This window comes from Sander lucioperca, chromosome 5 (assembly GCF_008315115.2).
Source record: "Sander lucioperca isolate FBNREF2018 chromosome 5, SLUC_FBN_1.2, whole genome shotgun sequence".
NCBI lineage: Eukaryota > Metazoa > Chordata > Actinopteri > Perciformes > Percidae > Sander > Sander lucioperca.
Genome location: NC_050177.1, coordinates 18,711,864 through 18,732,215, shown reverse-complemented (window position 1 = coordinate 18,732,215; position 20,352 = coordinate 18,711,864). Strand labels below are relative to the sequence as shown.

General features: G+C 42.5%; 1 protein-coding gene across 6 annotated transcripts in view; it reads right to left on the bottom strand.

Moving 5' to 3' along the window:
• fat3a (FAT atypical cadherin 3a) overlaps positions 1–20,352 on the bottom strand; it is a 224,141-nt gene that overhangs the window by 63,784 nt on the left and 140,005 nt on the right. For 4 of the 6 annotated variants that reach the window (XM_036001132.1, XM_036001133.1, XM_036001134.1 and 1 more), the window contains 6 exons: positions 19,397–19,465; positions 15,497–15,636; positions 9,622–9,897; positions 5,011–5,221; positions 2,164–4,892; positions 657–2,028 (listed from right to left, as the gene is read on the bottom strand). In XM_036001132.1, the coding sequence (XP_035857025.1) occupies positions 657–2,028; positions 2,164–4,892; positions 5,011–5,221; positions 9,622–9,897; positions 15,497–15,636; positions 19,397–19,465 (4,797 nt within the window). The remainder of the gene's footprint in view (positions 1–656; positions 2,029–2,163; positions 4,893–5,010; positions 5,222–9,621; positions 9,898–15,496; positions 15,637–19,396; positions 19,466–20,352) is intronic. The other 2 variants (XM_036001137.1, XM_036001135.1) reach the window with 1 other exon arrangement.

Below are 20,352 nucleotides of genomic sequence, written 5' to 3'. Positions count from 1 at the left end.
ACTGTTGGCATGGTAGTCCTCTGTCTTAGTCTCCTAGGAAATCCAAACGTCATTATTACTTTCTGCCAGGTTGCAAATCAGCAAAGTCTGTTCTCTGACCATTGTCCGAATTATGAATGCAAGCATTTCAAACAGAGAGTAACAGGTATACTCCGACGGACAGACAGCATGAGAAACAACGTGTTTTTAGAAAATTAAAGCATGTAAACATGTCCTAGTAGAAACCCAATATACAAGTATGAACCTGAAAATGAGCATAATATGTCTCATTTAAGGGTGTGGAGGTCAGGATGAAGGATGTACAGTGTCTGAATTGCATGCAGTACACCAAGGTTTGCATCCTGTCAAAGACCTTAAATTAACATTTACCTTTTACGATCTTTCCCTAATCTTAACCAACTGTTTTAGTTGCCCACCCTTAACCATCCATTAACTATAGTTTACTTGCCATTAAAAACAATCTTTCCCTAATTTTAACTTTACTAAAGTGATCATGCACAAATATTTTGGAAAGCAAAAAATAGAATAACATGGCATTGAATGTAATAAAAACATAATTGGACAAAATCCAGGGTTTTGTAGAATTATCCAATATCAGCATTCATGTCTGCCTATATGGTAGCAATGCACTAGCAGACATTAACAGTGGTACTCACCAGTGATGTGGTAGCTGACTTGACGATTAACGGCAGAGCTGTCATCATCTCTGGTGTTCAGCACAGCCACCACCTCGCCTGGCGGGTCGCTCTCCTGAACTGAACCAAAATAGTGTTGCTCCAGGAACCTGGGCGGGTTGTCATTGATGTCTGACACCGCTACCGTCACAGTGGTGGTACTGGAAAGAGACAGGCTCTCCCCAAAGTCTGAGGCCACCACTGTGAATGTGTAGGATGGATTGGTCTCATGGTCCAGGTATTTGTGTGTAGAGATCCAGCCTGTGTTGCTGTCAATGCTAAAGGTGCCAATCAACGTGTCTGAATCCACTTCTGACTGGATTAATGTCCCAAGACTGTATGTTACCTGGCCATTCCCCCCTGAGTCTGGGTCTAGAGCTTGGACTTGAATGATTCTGGTTCCAATTGATGTTCCCTCCATAACTGTGGCCTCATAGGAATTGGCCTCAAACGCTGGTTTGTTGTCATTTAGATCCAGTACTTTGACTTCAACATCAACAGAAGTCACATAATCCAGTTTAGCCTGTTGTATAGTGGCAGTAACTTTGAAATGGTATCCTTTTATCACCTCATGGTCCAAGGACTTATCAAGCTTGATCACACCTGTATCCTTTTCCACCACAAACACCCCATCTTGGTTGTTTTCTCCAGTCTCTCCGTTAACCAGGGCAAAGGAAGCAGACACCAAGGCATGTTCAGGAGAAGTGCTGAGGCGCACCGTCCCTATGGCAGAACCTATGGGGGTGTCCTCTGGCATGCTAAATAAGTATTGATGTTGGCTGAAGGAAGGAATGAAGGCATCTGGAGAAAGAACATGGATGTAGACAGACACTAAAGAGTGCCGGACTGGACTTCCTCCATCCATAGCCTTCACAAAAAAGGATAATACAGAGTTCCTCAAGTGGCTGAAGCTGCCTTTAGTCACCATCCAACCGTTGTCTGGGTCTATCTCCAAAATGTCTACCACTGGAACATGTGCCTCACTGTACAGTGAATATGTCACTTTAGCATTAATGCCATCATCAGGATCATAAGCCTGAATCTGTGTCACCAAAAAACCTTTAGCCACATCAGATTTGACTGAAGCTCGGTACTCTGTGGCATGGAAGCAAGGTACATTATCATTATCATCCAACAGAGTAACTTGTACTGTACAGTAAGAGACACGTCCACCTGAGTCCTGGGCTGCCACTGTCAGAACAATGTCCTTATTGGCTGGGTCCTCACGATCAAGCTTTTCTACAGTGGTGATCTGACCATTTGCATCAATGCTAAATTGGTCCTTGCCCACATCATTAACAAAGGAATACGTGATGTGACCGAACACTCCAGGATCTGCATCTGTTGCCTTTACCTGGAATTAAAAAAAATAAATGTTTTGGTCAATACAGATGTGTATTTTATAATTCCAGTATTATATTAGCAATTTTTCTTCTGTGAAATTATTTAAAGGAGCAAAACATTATTTTAATGAATTTCAAGCACTTACTTGTATTACTTTGGTTCCCACAGCAGAATTCTCTCTGAACTCTGCTTCGTACATATTCTGTGCAAACACTGGACTATACAGGTTGGCCCCCACCACCTTAACATGAACCTGTGCAGTGCTGGTAAACACCGTATCAGACACTGAAACATTAAGGCTGTAGGCAGGCTCCATTCTTTGCTTACGGTGGCTAGACAAAGTAATGATTCCTGTCGTTTTGTCCATCACAAAGTTCATTCTTTCATTTCCTGACAAAATGCTGTATTCCAAATTGTCAAAATCTGAACTGTCAGCATCTGAGGCCTGGACACAGGTTAAGAAGTGACCCCTAGGTGCTAACTCATTCACATATGCCTCATAGAGTAGCTGATTAAAAACTGGTGCATTGTCGTTAATGTCATTCACCACAACTATGACTGATACTTCACTACTCAATGGTGGGAAGCCATTATCGGTGGCCCTGACGATGAAGTTATACTTCTGGACAAGTTCATGGTCTAGCATACGTGCTGTCAGGATTAATCCACTGCTGCTGTCAATGTGAAAGTATTCTGTGCTGTTATGCACATCTGAGAAGATCTGGTAGCGGACAACATTGTTCTTCTCAGAGTCTTTGTCAGTGGCAATAACTTGAAGTGCTGGAGTTCCAATCATGGCTGTTTCAGACAAAACAACCCTGTAGGACATTTTCTGGAATATAGGCTGGTTATCATTTACATCCTGGACAACCACATCTACATCTACCTCAGCACGGGCACCAGTTAGATAGTCTGTGGCTCTGATGGTCAGGTGGTAAGATGATGCTGCTTCGTAGTCCAAAGAGTGGATGACACTTATGACTCCAGTATCAAATCCAATGTCAAACTGAAGAGACGGGTCTCCATCAACTATTGTGTAGATTATATTTTGACCTTCAGGACTAGTGGCATTGATGCCGAGGATAGGTGTGTGCACAGCTACATCCTCATTCACAGAAACAGAATAAAATGGTTTGTCAAAGACAGGCATGGCTTTGTTGACTACTGTGATGGGGAACTCTATAGTAGATGAAAGAGGTGGATAGCCACCATCTCTGGCATATATCACCATCTGGTATTCCACATTGGACAAGTCAGACTCAAAAGCCCTTTTGAGGCTGAGACCACCTGACTGCCGGTTGATCTCAAAGTGACCATGGTCATCCTTGAGATAGTAAGATACCTCTCCATTAATCCCTTTGTCACTATCTACTGCCATGACCCTGAAAATGGGTGATCCTGGCTCAGCTTCTACTTGCACAGCTGCATAATAAGGAAGTCCAACAAACACAGGGGAATTATCATTTATGTCCTCAACTTGGACTCTAACCATAACTCTGGCCACATGCAGACGATCGTGTTCCCTTTTCGCCTCGACAACCAGTTCATAGAACTCACGCTCTTCACGGTCAAAGGGTATGCCTGTGGTTTGGATCACACCGGAAGTTGGACGGATTCTGAAGCTTGTGCCAGCATTCAACAAGGTGTATTTCAATGGTTCATTGAGACGGTTTCCCACAGCATTGACCACAGCCACTTTTGTAATATTTAATACATTCTCTTGAATAGATGAAGAGTAGAGAGTTTGTGTGAAGCTTAGACTGGAGTCCAGAGCTTCTCGAACAAGAATGGTCACCAAAGCTGTGCTTGAAAATTTCCCATCTGAAACTTTAACACTGAAGCGGAAACGTTCTTTGGAGAAGTTGTTGTGTTTGACTGTGATGACTCCACTGGAAGGTTTGATGGCAAAGTGCTCCAGTACTCCATCAGTCAGAGAGTAGGTGAGCTCTGTAGGGACATCTTTGTCAGGGTCTATGGCTGAAACCTGCAAAGCTTCTACTCCTACATAAGTGGGGAGTAGCAGAACTGTTTCATAGGCATTCTGGGTGAAGCGAGGTGGTGAATCATTTGTGTCAATCACTTGTATTGTGACTTCTGTTGGACTATCTGCCGTCATCTGTGGCCTGCCACTGTCCCTCACATGAACATGGAACTGGAAGGTGGCAAATGTCTCATGGTCTAGATTAGTAATGGTTCTGATGGAGCCAGTTCCCGAGTCCACTGTGAAGAACATTTTTGCAGTGTCTTCAACAATTTGGTAGACCAACAGAGCATTTTGGTTGCGGTCAGCATCAGTGGCCTTGATTACAAGTGGTGAGTCATCTGAGTTTAAGACTACGCTGTTGACTGGTGCTGCCTCGCTGATGCTGCCATGATAGTGAAGTTGCTGGAAAACTGGTGGGTTATCATTCTCATCTACTAACTGGATTAACAGAGTAGCATTGGAGGCCATTCCAGCCATGTTGGTAGCCTGGACTATCAAGGTGTATGATGGTGTAGTCTCGTAGTCTAAATGCTTTTGAGTAGAAATCACTCCACTGTACTGATTTATCTGAAACACACGGTCTGTGTTGCCCTGCTTAATGTCATAAGTGAGGGTGGACTGGCTGACTGCACTGACTATGGTGACCGAGGTTCCAACCACAGCATTCTCTGTGATTTCAGCCTGGTATTCAGGCTGAGGGAACTTTGGGCCGGCATTGTCAGAGAGGGTGACCGCAATGCGCACTATAGTGGTGGTAGACAGCGGAGGGGAGCCATTGTCAGTGACTCTGACAGTCAGAACATAATGGCCTATGCTGGACAAGTCCAGGTCATGTGCAACAGTGATGATACCCAGAACTGGTTCAATATGGAATGCATTTCCAGTGTTCCCTGAAAATACAAACATTTTTTTATCAATGTGGTAGTTATTTTAAGGGCAATTATTTACAGAGTATACAACAGTATTATAACATATAAGAGCAAGTATTTAGCTGTCAGAGGTGCCTACCTGCTTCAATGGAGTAGTGTAGCTCGGCATTTGCGCCTTTGTCTTTGTCCAGGGCAGTCACGTGGACCACAGCTGATCCCACTGCTGCTGACTCATAGACTGAGCCTTCATACAGCGCACTGGTAAATATGGGTACATGGTCGTTTATATCTTCCACTTCTATTAGCACACGAGCCAGGTTCTTTCTGTATGGAAACTCTTGGTCCTTCACCTGTGGAAAAAACAAACAAAAAAAGTAATCTTTCATGGTCACATTGAACTGAATAAAATCTGATGATCATCTAATTGTAAAATCTCAAATGTGGGGTCTTCTGGTTATGGTGCAGTGCTGAGCGGTGGTGTCGGAGCCCTTCCGGTGAATTTGTTTGAAAGTGGCCGGCTAAGCAGTCTCATTTAACTTGTGCATTTATCCCATTTTGTCAATAACAGAGTGACTGCTGCAATGGCACCAAAACCAGTAAAGCAGACGCAAAAACTGGTGAAATTGGATGCTACGTTAGACCAAGCCAGCGACATAGCAAACCACCTGGCTAACAATACTAGCGAAGAAGCGTCAGCCCTAGCCAAATCTTATTTGCCATTCAAACAAATGAAAGAAGACTTCATATCACGTTTTGATGGACTCCTAAATGCGATTGATGGGCTACAGACTGAGTGGACTCCACATGGACTGTCAGGTATGCTGTCCCTCCCGATGGCTGTTCAGGTGGACCAGCGCAGCTCCATAATTGGGCTCAGATCTGAGCCCCTTTGGATGTATGTACTCTGGGATGGGTAGGTGTATTTCAGTTGGGGAATCCCAGTCAAAGTGAATTTGGTTAATGTGTATGGGCCTAACAATGATAAGCAAACACTCTAACCAGCAAGTACTTTCCTGCTACTCCAGCACTTATCAGAGCTTTTCTAGAATTGATTACTCTTTGGTCTCAGCCGATCTGATGCCAAAGATTTCAAAATGCTGGTACAATAGCATCCTTATTTTAGATCATGCATCAAGCTTGCTTCTTATTAAATTATAATCTTTTTTTAATTATTAAAAAAGTCTGGTACCGTATTCCCCTAGATTGTGCTTGCAATCAATGTGACTTAGGGATCCAAGCTTTATAGAGTATATTGGAAAACAAATAGACTTGTACTTTTAGAACAATACTAACCAGACATCTGCATTGGTGAGGTGGAAAGCCTTTCTGAGAGGCCAAATGATAAGTTTCACAAGCTTAACATATAAATCTAATAGACAAGAAATCAATACACTTGAAAAAACAATTTAAGAAACAGAGACACCATTTTTTTTAAATCCCTGTTGTCCACTCAATATGGAACAACAAACTGAAAGCTAAATATAATGTTTTGTACACAAATAAGGCTATAAAGAGCCTGATAAGACTGCAACAGTCATACTACGAACAGGGGGAGAGGGCTAGTAAGTTGCTGGCCTGGCGTGTTAAACAGATGCAGGCTGAGAGGACAAAAAACTAAATTTTGACAGATAAGGGGATGCTAACTTCAGACCCAAGTTAAATAAATGACACTTTTCAATGCTTTGACCAGGACTTATATGGCTCTGAATACTGCAAAAAAGTTTTTTGGACACACTAAATTTCTACCTCGTAGAAAAAGAATCTTGTTAGACCCATTAAACCGTAATCTTAAAACAGGGGACATATCTTAGGCCATATCTAGCCTAAAGGGAGGTAAAACACCTGGGCGAGATGCAATTCCAATTGAAATATATAAAAAAATTTAAATCTAAATTGATACTGCCCCTGCTTGATATGTACAAGGAATCATTTGATATAGGTCCCTCCCTCCTTCGCTAAACACAGTAATAATTTAATTGTTACTGAAACCTGGAAAGGTGCCTACTCAATGTGAGTCGTATATAGACCAATTTCACTTCTAAATTACGACCTGAAAATTTTGTTTAAAGCTCTAGCGAGGAGATTGGAACCAGTCCTACCTCAGATGGTTCATTTAGACCAAAATGGATTTGTGCAGGGAAGACAGGGCTTCCACAATACAAGGAGGTTGCTGGACATTCCATTTGAAAAATCTGGCCTCTCTGACCACTCTGTCCTGTCATTGGAGGCCTTCGACAGGATAGAGTGGGGGTGTGTGTAAAGTACACGAATATTAAAGGTGCAATATGTAATACTGACAGCTAGTGTTTAAAATAGTTACTGCAGTACAAATTCAAAATACTGGAGAGAGTCACCATAAAATGCCCGTCCCTAGTAGCCATTATAAATTAGCCTGAAGTAATGCTTACCTGTTCAGGAGGAAATTAGCCAACTCTGCGTCCTTTAGGCGCTAAGCTGTCTCCATCTTTCAAATACATCTCCAATATTTACCCGGGGTTTGTTACGTCTGGTCACGCGACTTTTAGGAACATGCCGTTTTTTTTAGTTTGGGTAGAATCTATCTCTGTTGCTCCTGTTCATTTGTTTGCTGCTTTCATGGCTGTACTAACGTTACAGCTGTAGCACGCTGAGTGTACGTTTTTATAGGTATATCTGGCAACCAGATATAGCCTGGCTGTAAAACTGGGCAGTTGATAACAACAGATAGGCCAAAACAGAGAAAGAGAAAATACTGGCATTAGCATTGTTGTCAGAAAAGATAGTATTTCAATTTAACATGTTTCCTTAATATCTGATGACGTATTGGGGTCATTTTTGGATTTATTACAGTAAATATATTACATATTGGACCTTTAACTGTATCTATCAGATTGAATCGTATCTCATCGTATCGCACCGAATCGTTTCAACATCGAATCAAATCGCCCTGAATCGTTCCATATTAAAATGTATCGTCCCTGAACCGTATCGTAGCCCATGTATCTAGATACATATTGGATCATCTTATAAGGGAGAGATGCACACCCCTAATTCCTATGAAACATCTCTTTAAGTATCTCATCAGAAGTTATAATATGTCCAAGCAGTGCGGTAGTCTGGCTCTCCCCCCCTTCTCAGTCTTACGTGACATCATCATATAATTTGTTTGCTAGCGGATCCAAAGATTCTTCGCAGAATATTCTGCATTCTGGAATATAGATTTGGATGGAAATGTAACTGAGGAAGAATGATCAGAGGCTTGCTTGCTGGTAAAAATCCAATCTGTATACACACATTCCAAAGTCTTACAATATAAATGGCTGACTAGACTGCACATCCCTGCAGCCAAACTGCACCACTTTAACCCCAATATTCCCGATACAGGCATCAAATGTAACCACCAGAAGGGGTCACTATTTCATTGCATGTAGGTAGGTAGGTAGGTAGGTAGGTAGGTAGATAGATAGATAGATAGATAGATAGATAGATAGATAGATAGATAGATAGATAGATAGATACATAGCTAGATAGATAGATAGATAGATAGATAGATAGATAGATAGATAGATAGATACTTTATTCATCCCTTTAGGCTGTCTACAGGTTGCCCTACTTCTGGAGAGAGGTACTAAACATTGGTGGTCATATTATTGGCAAAGCAGTGGATCTTGATCCTAGGTTATGTATCCTATATATTTACCCTGTCAATTTTGTGCTCTCAAATGATAAAACATCTTTACTTGGTGTTTGCATTTTAGAGGCTAAGAGGTGTATTGCTAGGTCTTGGAAAAAGCCAACTGTCTGTGGAGTCTCTGAATGCTCGAACAGAATGACTTCCAATCTGGCACTGGAAAAGATAAGTTATTTTACAAAAAACAGGCTTGACAGGTTTTGGAAGATTTGGGACGTTTTTTATAACTTCCTGGAAAATGAAAACATACAATTTACATGTATGTAAGTATGGCTATGTCCAGAAGATTGTGGCGTCCGGTCACTTTCCTGCGCAGAAGCTCGAGTGAAGATAATTAGCTCTTCTAAAGAGTCCATCATGGTTTTTTAATCCTCGGTGTCCACCTTGTAGTACTAGCAACTGTATGGAGGAGGGGGGACGGTGCGCAGTAATGAAAGGCTTCTATCATGTGGACACACCCACAGTTTCGTTGTCATTACTTAGAATTCCTCATGGGGGAGACAGAAACAACGCACTATAGCTTTAATCAACCATCTTAACCGGACCAAGTACAGAGACCAACTCAAGCTGGTGTGTGTGTGTGTGTGTGTGTGTGTGTGTGTGTGTGTGTGTGTGTAAAGAAGAGTTATTTAACACTGCAGCAGAGGTATACATTTCCAAACGTCATAGAGGCTTGACGGTTATAAAGTCACGTTAAAGTATGGATTTACTGCTTAAGGTATTTTGCCGGCAGTAACGTTATTAGTGTTATAAGTTAGTATGGCAAACTTACACAACAAAGTTGCTGCAGCAAAGTGACGACAGTGTGCTCGTTGAAGATTTTGTATGCCATCATACCCCTATTCTGCAGTATTACAAGTAATTATAGCTGCCAGCTATAATTGCCTGTTGCTATTACGAGTCTGGAAACCGTCAGAAAGATGAACAAAAAATGGGACTAAATGATAAGACTATAAGTCATTTAACACAACGCAGACAAAACTGGACCCCCTTAGTGAAAACTGAGATGTTCAAAGAGTCCCAGCTGTTAGCACAAGATCCTAAATGGAATGATTGGCAGAGACTGTGACATATACTTACAATGACGGTGAGGATGTGCTGGGCACAGGCCTCATGGTCCAGCCTCTGGGCAGTGTAAATGGTGCCCAGGGTGGGGTGGATGCGGAATAGACGCATGCTGCTGGGGTCGATGGAGCTCTGCAGAGAGTAGGTCAGCCGGTGGTGCTCATCACGGTCCGACGCCAGAACCTGGACCACCTCAGTGTCAGATGGTGTGTCTTCAGAAATAGTGACATCATAGGTTGGTTGGGAGAAGATGGGAGCATTGTCATTGTTGTCCATAACAGTGATGTGAACCTGGAACGCAGGGGGGGGACATCATTAAATGAGTTCTATTATCCTGCCCTGGATGCACAGAGTAGTTTGTCAAGCAGAGTTGCGGATATTCTGAGGAATTTATTTTTTAAACATGCAGCAAAGGGCCGCAGGTCGGATTGGAACCCAGGCCGCTGCAAAGGACATGTAGCAACACTCTACCAGGTGAGCTAGGATCACCCCATGTTGCAGATATTTTCAGTATGAACATGTTATGTTGGCAGCGAACATTTTACAGATATGTTGAATTTAAACATTTCCTCCTCATTTTGCATTTCTTATAAAACACTTTGCTAATGCAGATTATATGAAAGTAATTTATAGGGGATAGGGTTGGAGAATCAGTTCTCAGGAACCTTAATTTTTCTGACTGAAAACTTTCCAGGAGTACATCAGTGAAGGGACATGTTGAGTGTAGTCTATGAATCTCCTAGCCATTATTATTGCAGCAACAATGGCTGAGGGCGGATGTGGCAAAGTGGATTCATATATGTCTGTAGAGTAGCAGGAAACAACAGTTTGAAGCCGGTTTATCAGGTTGGTGCTTTTGTTTGGTCTGTCATACTGTTAAAACAGCCCAGTTTGACCAGTTCCTTGCTGTATCAGCCCCTTGAGGGCTGAGCTATTTCATCTCCAGAGGGACATAAAGGCTAGTTTTACTTATTTATCCTTTTTGAAAAGTTCACATTTCTCATCAAAATCAATTTATTACAATGGGATTGCAGCATTAGTGTATTCGCTTGCAGAGGCAATGTCAATTCATAGGATGCTTTCATACAGGTCAACTTTGACACATTACAGTAAATGAATGGTGTTAAGAAATACAAGATGTCTGACAACACTACTCGTAACCCTGTACATGACTATGTTTTGTGTCATTGGAATTTAGTACATATCGAAATAATGAACCCAGTTGAATGTGTGCCATGTTACAGACTGCAGAGAAGTCATGCAGCGTGTTTGTGGTTGGTGTGTGTCATGACTCATGGAAAGTTCCTGAGTCACAGATGACTGGTGATGAAGCCCAGCTGGAGTCAGGAAAAGACAGGAGGAGAGGCAGAGAGGCAGGAAATCAACGTGAGACATTTCATTTGATCAGTTCCTGAGGTGAAACTGGGCTGTAGCAGTATGAGAAAATAGGAAATGCACAAATGTAGCCATTGATTACTAAACAATATATATAGCATTTAGTACATGGGTGCAATTAAATGAGGGTGGAACAATCAGTACATCGGTCTTTCCACTCTGCGCTCTTTTCAGAGGCTGTGTCAATGCTTTATTATCAAATCAGTTCCTCTTGCTTATTGGGCAGCTGTGGCTCAGGAGGTGATCGGGTCGTCCTTTAACAACAAGGTTGACAGTCGAAGTGTCCTTGAGCAAGACACTGAAGCCCAAGTTGGTCCCGACGGCAGGCCAGTGCCATGCACCATGGGTGTATGAATGTGTGTGTGAATGGGTGAAAGTGTAAAGCGCTTTCTCTAACTGTAACCTGTAATGTTAGTAAGTCTCTCAGGACTATAAAATGTGAAGTTTTCTCAAGAAAATAACAATCGCTAGTGTTTTAGCCATACCAAGCACGTCATGTCATGTTTTGATCACAACTTTTTCTTATACTTACAAAGTTTACATTTTTTACTTCACTTTCTTGTTAAAATACTTAGGTAATAAAAAATTGTTTCAACAACATATCATTGGCGCATGGATTCTAAAAACTGAAGATCTATTGTTTTCAAAACAGTGTAACATGAAAATCTTCTATAAACAGACGATTATGAAAAAGGGATTTTTCTTAACTACATGGTGGGTTGTTCCCGGTCCCAGGTCCTCTCGGTTTGATTAGCCTGGAGGTTAGTGACAACCGATCTGAATGACTAGTTTCTTAACCCATCTGACTTTAGCCGTGTTGCCATGTTTCAAGATCTCAGCAATTAACTTTATGAGTACAACATTAATATCACTGATAGAGATGATGGGAAAGCTATGAAAATAAGACCCACGTTATAATAAATGTGATAAAAAGAGTTGTCCTTCAAGTCAGATTTAACTCAGGCACAATAACCACTCATGTTAACAGTTTCAAATACAGAGAACAAATTATCTTATACCCCTTTCACACCACTGACCAGGGTCGGACCAGGGTCATCTGAGCCGTGTTCAACCCTTCTTTTGGCAATTCAAACCAAGCCAGTCAACACGGGTTGTCCTGGTCATGACAATTCAGATACGACCTGGGTTACAACCTGAGAGCGATGCATACCAATTACCTTAAGTGCTAGAAACGAGCGGGGCAGTTTACATGTCATATCCAGTGAACCCTTGTTCAACCCTGGTTGAGCCCTCGGGTGTAAAAGGGGTATTACTGTTTCTAAGATTCCTCTTCCAAGGGTTCCCACAACAGATTTCCAAATGAGTTTTTGGACTGCTTTTTGGATAAATCAAGAAAATAGACTCTTTGGCAAACTAAAGCTGATGAAGTGTGATTTATGTCACAGGCTTACATTAACCACAGTCCTTTTCTGCATGACTCAAAAACCTCCTCGTAAAAAAGCAGCAGAAATCTGACAAAGGAAGGCATGTCTCAAAAGTGCTGACAATTCTGGCTTTTAGAACCGTGGTATCTGGGAGCAGTGGGCAGCTGTACCCCTGGCTCTGGGCACGGTTCTGAAGTTAGAGTTAGGGTTAACCCTAACCATCACATTTTAAGAATGTTGGCACCGACTTGGTACAGACATGTGAAAGTAGGGTTTGAATGACTCTTTCATCAGCTCTGTTTTTTTGTTCTTAACACAACTACACTATCCTTGTGTGAAGCCACACCACAAATGCCCCAGAGGAGAGACTGTCTGAAACTGTGCACCATTATCTGCATTTGTTCAGTTCATTGAGTCAACACAAACACAAAGACAGAGTTCTTGGGGGGAGGTCAGGAAGGCTGTGCTGTGTGATGCAGTCAAGAGCAGCCTACAGCAGGGAAGACAGTGGACACTGTTTACACTACAGTACATCAGGTGTCTACATAGGTGGACACGTTCACACATGTCCATGCTGCACAGTGTTGCCAACTTAGCAACTTTGTCGCTAGATTTAGCGACTTTTCAGACCCCCTTAGCGACTTTTTTTCAAAAAGCGACTAGCGACAAATCTGACGACTTTCTGTAGAAAAGTCGCCAGTATTGTCCATCAAGCACGCAAGGTATTTCTCTTCTGTAGCTGCCAAAACAGTCTGTTCTGTGACTGAGGAGCAGAGGAGCAGTCTCTCCACTCTCTCTTCATATGCAGCAGCACTGCACACAATGTGCAGGCAGTTAGAAGGGGAGGGGGACAGGGTGTGCAGGGGCCGGTGTAGGTAGGAGAGACAGCAGGACGCGACGGGAGAAAGACTCCGCTGAGCTGGCCTGGCCCTGGGCAAGCCAGCCTTCTTTGAGAATTATTTATTGATCTTTTTCCCTCCCTTTGTAGAATTTCTTTTTTTTACTTCAAAGATAGGCTACCTAAGTAATAATTATAAGGTAAAATAAATTCCTGTATGGAATTTGTGATTATTTGGCTAAAGAGTTATTTCTTTCTTATTTCTTTCTATCTACCTTGCTGACACAACCACTAAGCTTTATACAAATGATTGCGTAATGACGTCACTAATATGCAAATGAGCGTATGACGTCATTTAGCGACTTTTGGAGCTGGTGCTAGCGACTTTCATTGGAAAAGAGTTGGCAACACTGATGCTGCATGTACAGTCTGCTGTCTGGCAAGATGTCTGGGTGAACCACACAGACATGGGCAGATGACATAATTTCAAGGGGACCCTTGCAGCTATGTGGACATAAAGTTTAGTTTGAGCTTTACATACCATATAACCTGCAAGTCTTTTGGTGTGGGAGAAAAGTGACAGAAATAAACATTCTAAATCCTTAGAGAGAAAAAGATCAAGAGCTACATTGAACCCCAGGAGCTTGTTGCTGTGAGGGGACAGTGTTAACCACTGAGCCACAGTGCTGACTATACCCCTGCCAAAATATACCAACTGAACTCTGTGAGGATTACCAAGTTCAAAACAGCAGCAGGACCAGGAGTAGGACTGAGTGGGGGAGGAAAGTGACAACGTGCACTATACACACATCCAGAAAACGGAGTCGGAGATTTGTACTGACTCCTATCCAGAGAAAACATTAAGAGAAGCGGAGGAAAACGGAGACAGGAATTGAGTACTGCCAGGCAAAGAGTCTAAATTTAAACACGCCTGCAGCAGGCGGCCTTCTGTTGCTCAACTATGGAGAAATTCCCTGGTGGCATGACGCCATGCTGACTCTCCATCTGGGAGCCTTCCACCCATTTTACAGGTGTGTGTGTGCGTGTGTGTGTGTGTGTGTGTGTGTTTCTCTTTATCTGTATTTGTGTGTGAATAGGGAGAATGTTTGTGACACTGTGTAAAAATATTGAAACCAATATGTGAAGAATGTGTTCTGTTTAGACAGGATGATGAAAGGCACAATGACAAACAGCAGGCAGCTTTATAACCTGAGACACCAGTTGGAACCCTATCTATTGAAATATTTTACCTAAAGGTTCAGCAGGTAACTTTTATTAAAATAACCTTTTGTCATATTTGCTGAAATTGTCAGTATACCCTGACAATGGCACATAAGACAAGAAATCATGTTTGTCTGCCTCCTCCTAGTATTCCTAATGGCATTTGCAAGTTTCCACCATGCCCGAAGATTAACAACCAAACAGCAGCCAAACAATACACTATATGTTTCTGAAAGCATTTGAGGCAAGAAATAGAAATTTATTTATTTTTGATCAGTGCTGCCTAGTTTGACAGTTTGACCGCAGTTCTGTCTCATGTGCTACTGTCAGGACATAGTGACAGTTTCAGCAAATATGACAAAAAGTTATTAAAAGTTACCTACTGTAGCTTTAAGTAAATCTTGACACTGTGTCAAATAGTGTAACACCACCACAACAATAATCACAGAGTTGCATCAACAACTCTCTAACAGTGTCCTGAAACATTATTGACTTTGTACCATTGGATGTATTAAAGATTAATATATTGGACTGTACATGTGCACCTAATAGGGGTGACATTGAATATTCGATGCTTTGATAAAAAGAGCCTGATTTGACTGCCATTCTCACAGTCAAATCTTCACAGCGCTGTGAAGTCCAGTTCAGACCAAAGGTTCTGGACCTACTTGCAACACGCCGGTATGCAGTGTTCTGAAGCTGCCAGTTCACACCAATGAGACAAGATGAGACGGTGTATCATCTTCATAGCACAACAACTCTTTGATCTTTGTATCTAATGTGATCCAGTCATTTTGACTCATGGACAGCATTAGTGAATGAGGGGACCAACATTGGGTTAACATGTCTGTTGGTTAATTAACATATGGCTCAAATAACAAATTGTTAACATTTCTTCTCATTCCTGGGCTGTACTGAGCCAATGGGGCAGTAACATGGACACATGTTCTTCCTCTGTGGCTTCTGGTGCATTAGCATTTTAAGCTGCTCCAAAAACAGTTACAAGGTCTAACTGTAAAGCACCAAGCATGAAATGAAGCTGTTGCTGTACCTGTGTGTAGGCGGTGTTGGTGCCGTCTGTGGCCTGCACCGTCAGGTTGTAGAAGGAGCGCTGTTCAGCATCCAGAGGCTTGGCGATGATGATGGTGCCCACAGCCTTCTCTACGTCAAACACGCTGTCGCTGTTCCCAGCTGGGGGTGGGGGGAGACAGGGTCAGTAATACAGACACACACACACACACACACACACACACACACACACACACACACACACACACACACACACACACACACACACACATACACACACACACACACAAAGCAGACAGTTGGATTTATGGACCAATGGTTTTCATTCATGTGCTGCAATGTCCTAACACGTATTAAAATGTGACATGTAGAGTAATCCAACCTGTACACTCTGAGTGGACAGCACATGACTGGAGACCATTACTTCACACACGCTACTCATTGATTTTCCTTGGTATACAGGATGGCTGCTGACACCCCCCCCCCCCTCCACACATACACACACACACACACACACACACACACACACACACACACACACACACACACACACACACACACACACACACACATACACTCACACACACACACTAACAAATATACACACTCTCCTGCAGACTGACGGTCAAAAGCACACACAAGATCACAGCAACACACTGAAGCATGAGCACTGGCCATGCAAGCTGCATGGGTGTGTGTGTGTGTGTGTGTGTGTGTGTGTGTATGTGTGTGTGTGTGTGTGTGTGTGTGTGTGTGTGTGTGTGTGTGTGTTTCTGTGTGTGTGTGTGTGTGTGTGTGTGTGTGTGTGTGTGTGTGTGTGTGTGTGTCTGTGATGAAATGCTAAAGGGGAAACCAGTGCGAGCCAGCATGATTTTAATAAGAAAGGCGATGTATGGAAAGACATGAGTTGGGAAATGAAGGACTGTGTTGTGCACTGGTATAGAGACAGCATGAGGAATTCTCAGTCCCAGCAGCGGGCCTCAGGCTGGGGAGAGACCAGAAACAGCCTGCCTCCACGGACCTATACTGCGAACAAAACTTTTGCAAAGCTGGCTTTTAAAACACATATCATAAAATATAATAGTTTATACACATGCATCCTTGCTCACATGCAATGGAACTAATCTTAATTATCCTTTATTGTGATGCATGGCAAATAGATCCTAGCTGACCTACAGAGAATGTATGACGAATTGAAAAGCTAAATGTAAACCTATAAACAGGGTCCCATCTGTTTAAAATGAAACCTGACAGAACAACTTTAACACCAGAAATCTGTACGGTCAGACAGACTGGGACTGCTTTGCCCAAGTGAGCACAACAACAGTATTAAACTAGTTTCACATTGTGAGACCATACTCTCACAGTGCTGCAGTATGGTCTGGCTACACCGCTTATCTGTTCTGGGATAGGAGAAAAAAAACACTCTGGCTTGTTTGTATTTCTTTAAACCAATCACAAACGTCCTGGGCGGCGCTAAGCGCTGGATGCAGTCACGGTGCCTCTGCAAGGCAGATAGCAGAGATAAAGGAGGCGGAGGGACATTAAGTGTGTCAGATTTATCCCAGCAATGGACATCCATTGAGCCAGACTATATTCAAACACATACAGAAGAGTACATATGGCAAATAATAGGTAGTTTTTACGTTGGAATGAGATTGCAGTATGTACTGTAACATGGGCTGTTTGCTGTGTGCACCGCAAAATATCAATTACGGGCATAGGGAGGGGCTTGGGGGTTCTGTAGCTACCCCTAGAATTCCCATAGCATCCCCTTAGCACCCCCAAGAAATTGCTGTGGTTTATTTATAAAACATTTTTGTTAATGTGTGAATACTATAATTCATATTTTAAAAATGAATAAATACATTAATAAAACAAATTATTTCTAACAGAGCACCCTCACTAAAACGCAGAGCTACCCCATAGCACCAGCAAAATAAAATCTCTGGCGCCGCCACTGATGACGGGCAGCTTCAAACAGCCATCCAAGCTAATCATCCTCAGCAGGACATAAAGAAGAAGAGGGTTTGGCATGAATCCTACAAGTCCAGAAAAAGCCTCCCGTCTGCCGACACCAAATTACAGAGAGAGAAAATTTCACTCTCCGCAAAATGGGGGAGGCAAAAAACCCTCTGCTCTGTTCTAAAATTGGTTTTCACTGCCTGTCTGAAAGCCAGTTTATACTCATTGGCTCAACTGGACAGTTGTGTGACCACAGAACTTCCCCCTGCTGTTTTCTGCAGAGAGACAGAGATGTGATCACAGAGCTAACCCCGGAACACGCCGCTGTCCTGTCATCCATGGGCAGAGACACAAGGAGAAATATTTCATACCTTTGGTGATGAGTCATTTAAGTGACTTCTTCCAACCTTTCTTGTCCAGCCAATCAGAATCAAGTACTCTCTGTGACTGTCATGTAGGTAAATGATAATGAACAATGAAGTGTCCTGATACATATTAGAAGAGGCAGATGCTAAAAAACACCAACACATGAAGCAAAGCTGTGCTTGTTTCTCTATCAGCTGAGAGTGCTTTACATACTTTAGCGTGAGCTTTTCGCCTATCAGTCAAAAAACATAGCAAACTGTGTTAAATGAAAAAATGTAATGAATTGTGTTAGCCTTATTGTTAGTGGTAACACCATTTAGGACATTTTTGGTAACTGAGTTTTGGCACTACACTCCCCATCATGCTATAGATGATGCTAACAGAAAGTGTACTTTGCCATAGAGGCAGTGAGCTAATGACCTGGAGTTTGACCTGCACCATGAACACTGCATTAGTTTTCAGCCGCTCCTCTTTGCTCTCTGACCATGGATGTATTGATACCTATCAGCTGAATGACATTATTACTGAAGAAAAGGTCTAAATATGATGATTATGAGGCAAGGTCTGAAGTTGTACTAATCATCTGTTGTATTTTTAATCATACTCATTTGTCTCTGATGGACTTTGGAGTAGGTTCTGCTGACTCCAGCACTTTTTGTATGGTGTCTGTCTGTTTAGAACTGAGTTATGACAGACCCACACAGAGGCAGCGCCCGCAGAATTCTGGCGACACCCCCGCAGATTTTCTACAAATTTTAAACAATTTTGAAATACTGTTTTGTTATCCTAAATAAATATTGTCTACCCAGGGTCAGAATTTTTCAAAGTTTTCAGATACCCCTACCAGAGGTACAACAAAACACAACCAAATGTTGACAAATGTTTTGTCATAATTTTGATATGCACCCTTCATGAACAGGATTGATGGTATAGGGAGGGTTTTGTAAGATGTATGTAAAAGTTGTCTGTGCATATGCATACACCATGTTTGAACACAAAGATGCTCAGAAGTGTACGTGGTACCAGAGCACCCTAGGGCAAAGGTTGATTATCCATTTAGTGATCGTATCGACTGATCTGAGGTCGCATGTTTTGGATGTTCTCGGGTGAAGAAAAACTCACACCCCCAATGTGTTCCACCATTCCTGCCGGTGGCCATCATCCCCACTCTGTTGCAGGATGGACATTAGTGTGTTGTGCTTCTTCAGTCTGCCAGAAGTCATTGCAGCCATTAGTTTAACTAATGGGTCAGCATTTGTGAACCTGCCTTTAGAAAGGACTGCATGAAGGCATGCATTAATTCCATAAGGAGTGTTTGTGAAAACTTTTTACCAAACCTTCATCCCTTCAATGAACTATTAATGTAAAAAAAACACACACACACACACACACACACACACACACACACACACACGCGATGAACACACACACACACAGAATAAACACTAACACAGACACACTCAGGCTGAACCTCGGGGTGGAGGATTAGCATCAATTAAAAAAGACAAGGAAAAGGAAAAGGAAAGGAAACAAGGAAAGCAAGTAGAGAGAAGACAGCTAACAGCGATAGTGAGAGTTGGAAAGGAGATACCTTCTGTGGAACAGTTCCTGCCACAAGCGCTCTGCAGAATATAGAAGATCTCACGGAAAGACCTGGGACCTTCCAGGCATGAAGCATTGAGGAGAGAGAGGAGAGAGAAGGTGAGACAGGAAGGACCGACAGGCCCGAGGGAGGAGGACAGGACAGAGACAGTGGGCTGGACTTCCATAAAATACAGCGCTTTCAAGTCGGGGAGAGGAGTTCGCTTCCCGGAAAAAACGAAAGACTTTCACCAAGAAAACGTGTGTTTGCTTCCCGGGAGTGTTTTAATCCAAACCACCATCTTTTCCTTCCATTTTTCCTTAACTTAACTAGTCGTTTTGGTGCCTAATCTTAACTTTTGTTGCCGTATAACGCTCACTTTTTGCAGGCTAAACTTGACTGTAATGTCCACTGAAACGGCCGACAGCTCGCGGTGCCCTGTACCAGCTCACAGTCACCTTTTGTCGGCTAAACTCAACTAGCAACGGCCGCTGATGCGGTGGACAGCTCAGCTCGGAGCTCTAATCTAGGGCTGGGACGATTCGTCGACATAGTCGACGTCATCGATTACGTAAATGCGTCGACACAAATAATTTGCGTCGATGCGTCGCGTTTCTTTAACTCTCTATGAGCGTCACTCACGTGTTAATCTAAAAATAGCAGGGTTTCCCGCAGCACTTTGCAGTTTAGGCGGCCGCCAGCCTGCCACCTGAACTACGTCGGGTCAAAAAAAAAAAAAAAAAAAAAGCATCTGTTTCATTCATTCAGGTTTGTGTCATTATGCAGTTTGCACTAAAAAGTCTTTTTTGTTTATATTCCTTTGCATTTTAGTTAGTTCAATTATTACAGTTCGGATTGATACCAATCCTGAGTATCTGACTGGCGCATATGGAGGAAATATTTATTCATAATTCAAATTGAAAGTCCAAAGAGAAATTGAAAGTCCAAAGAGAAAACGAAGCAAG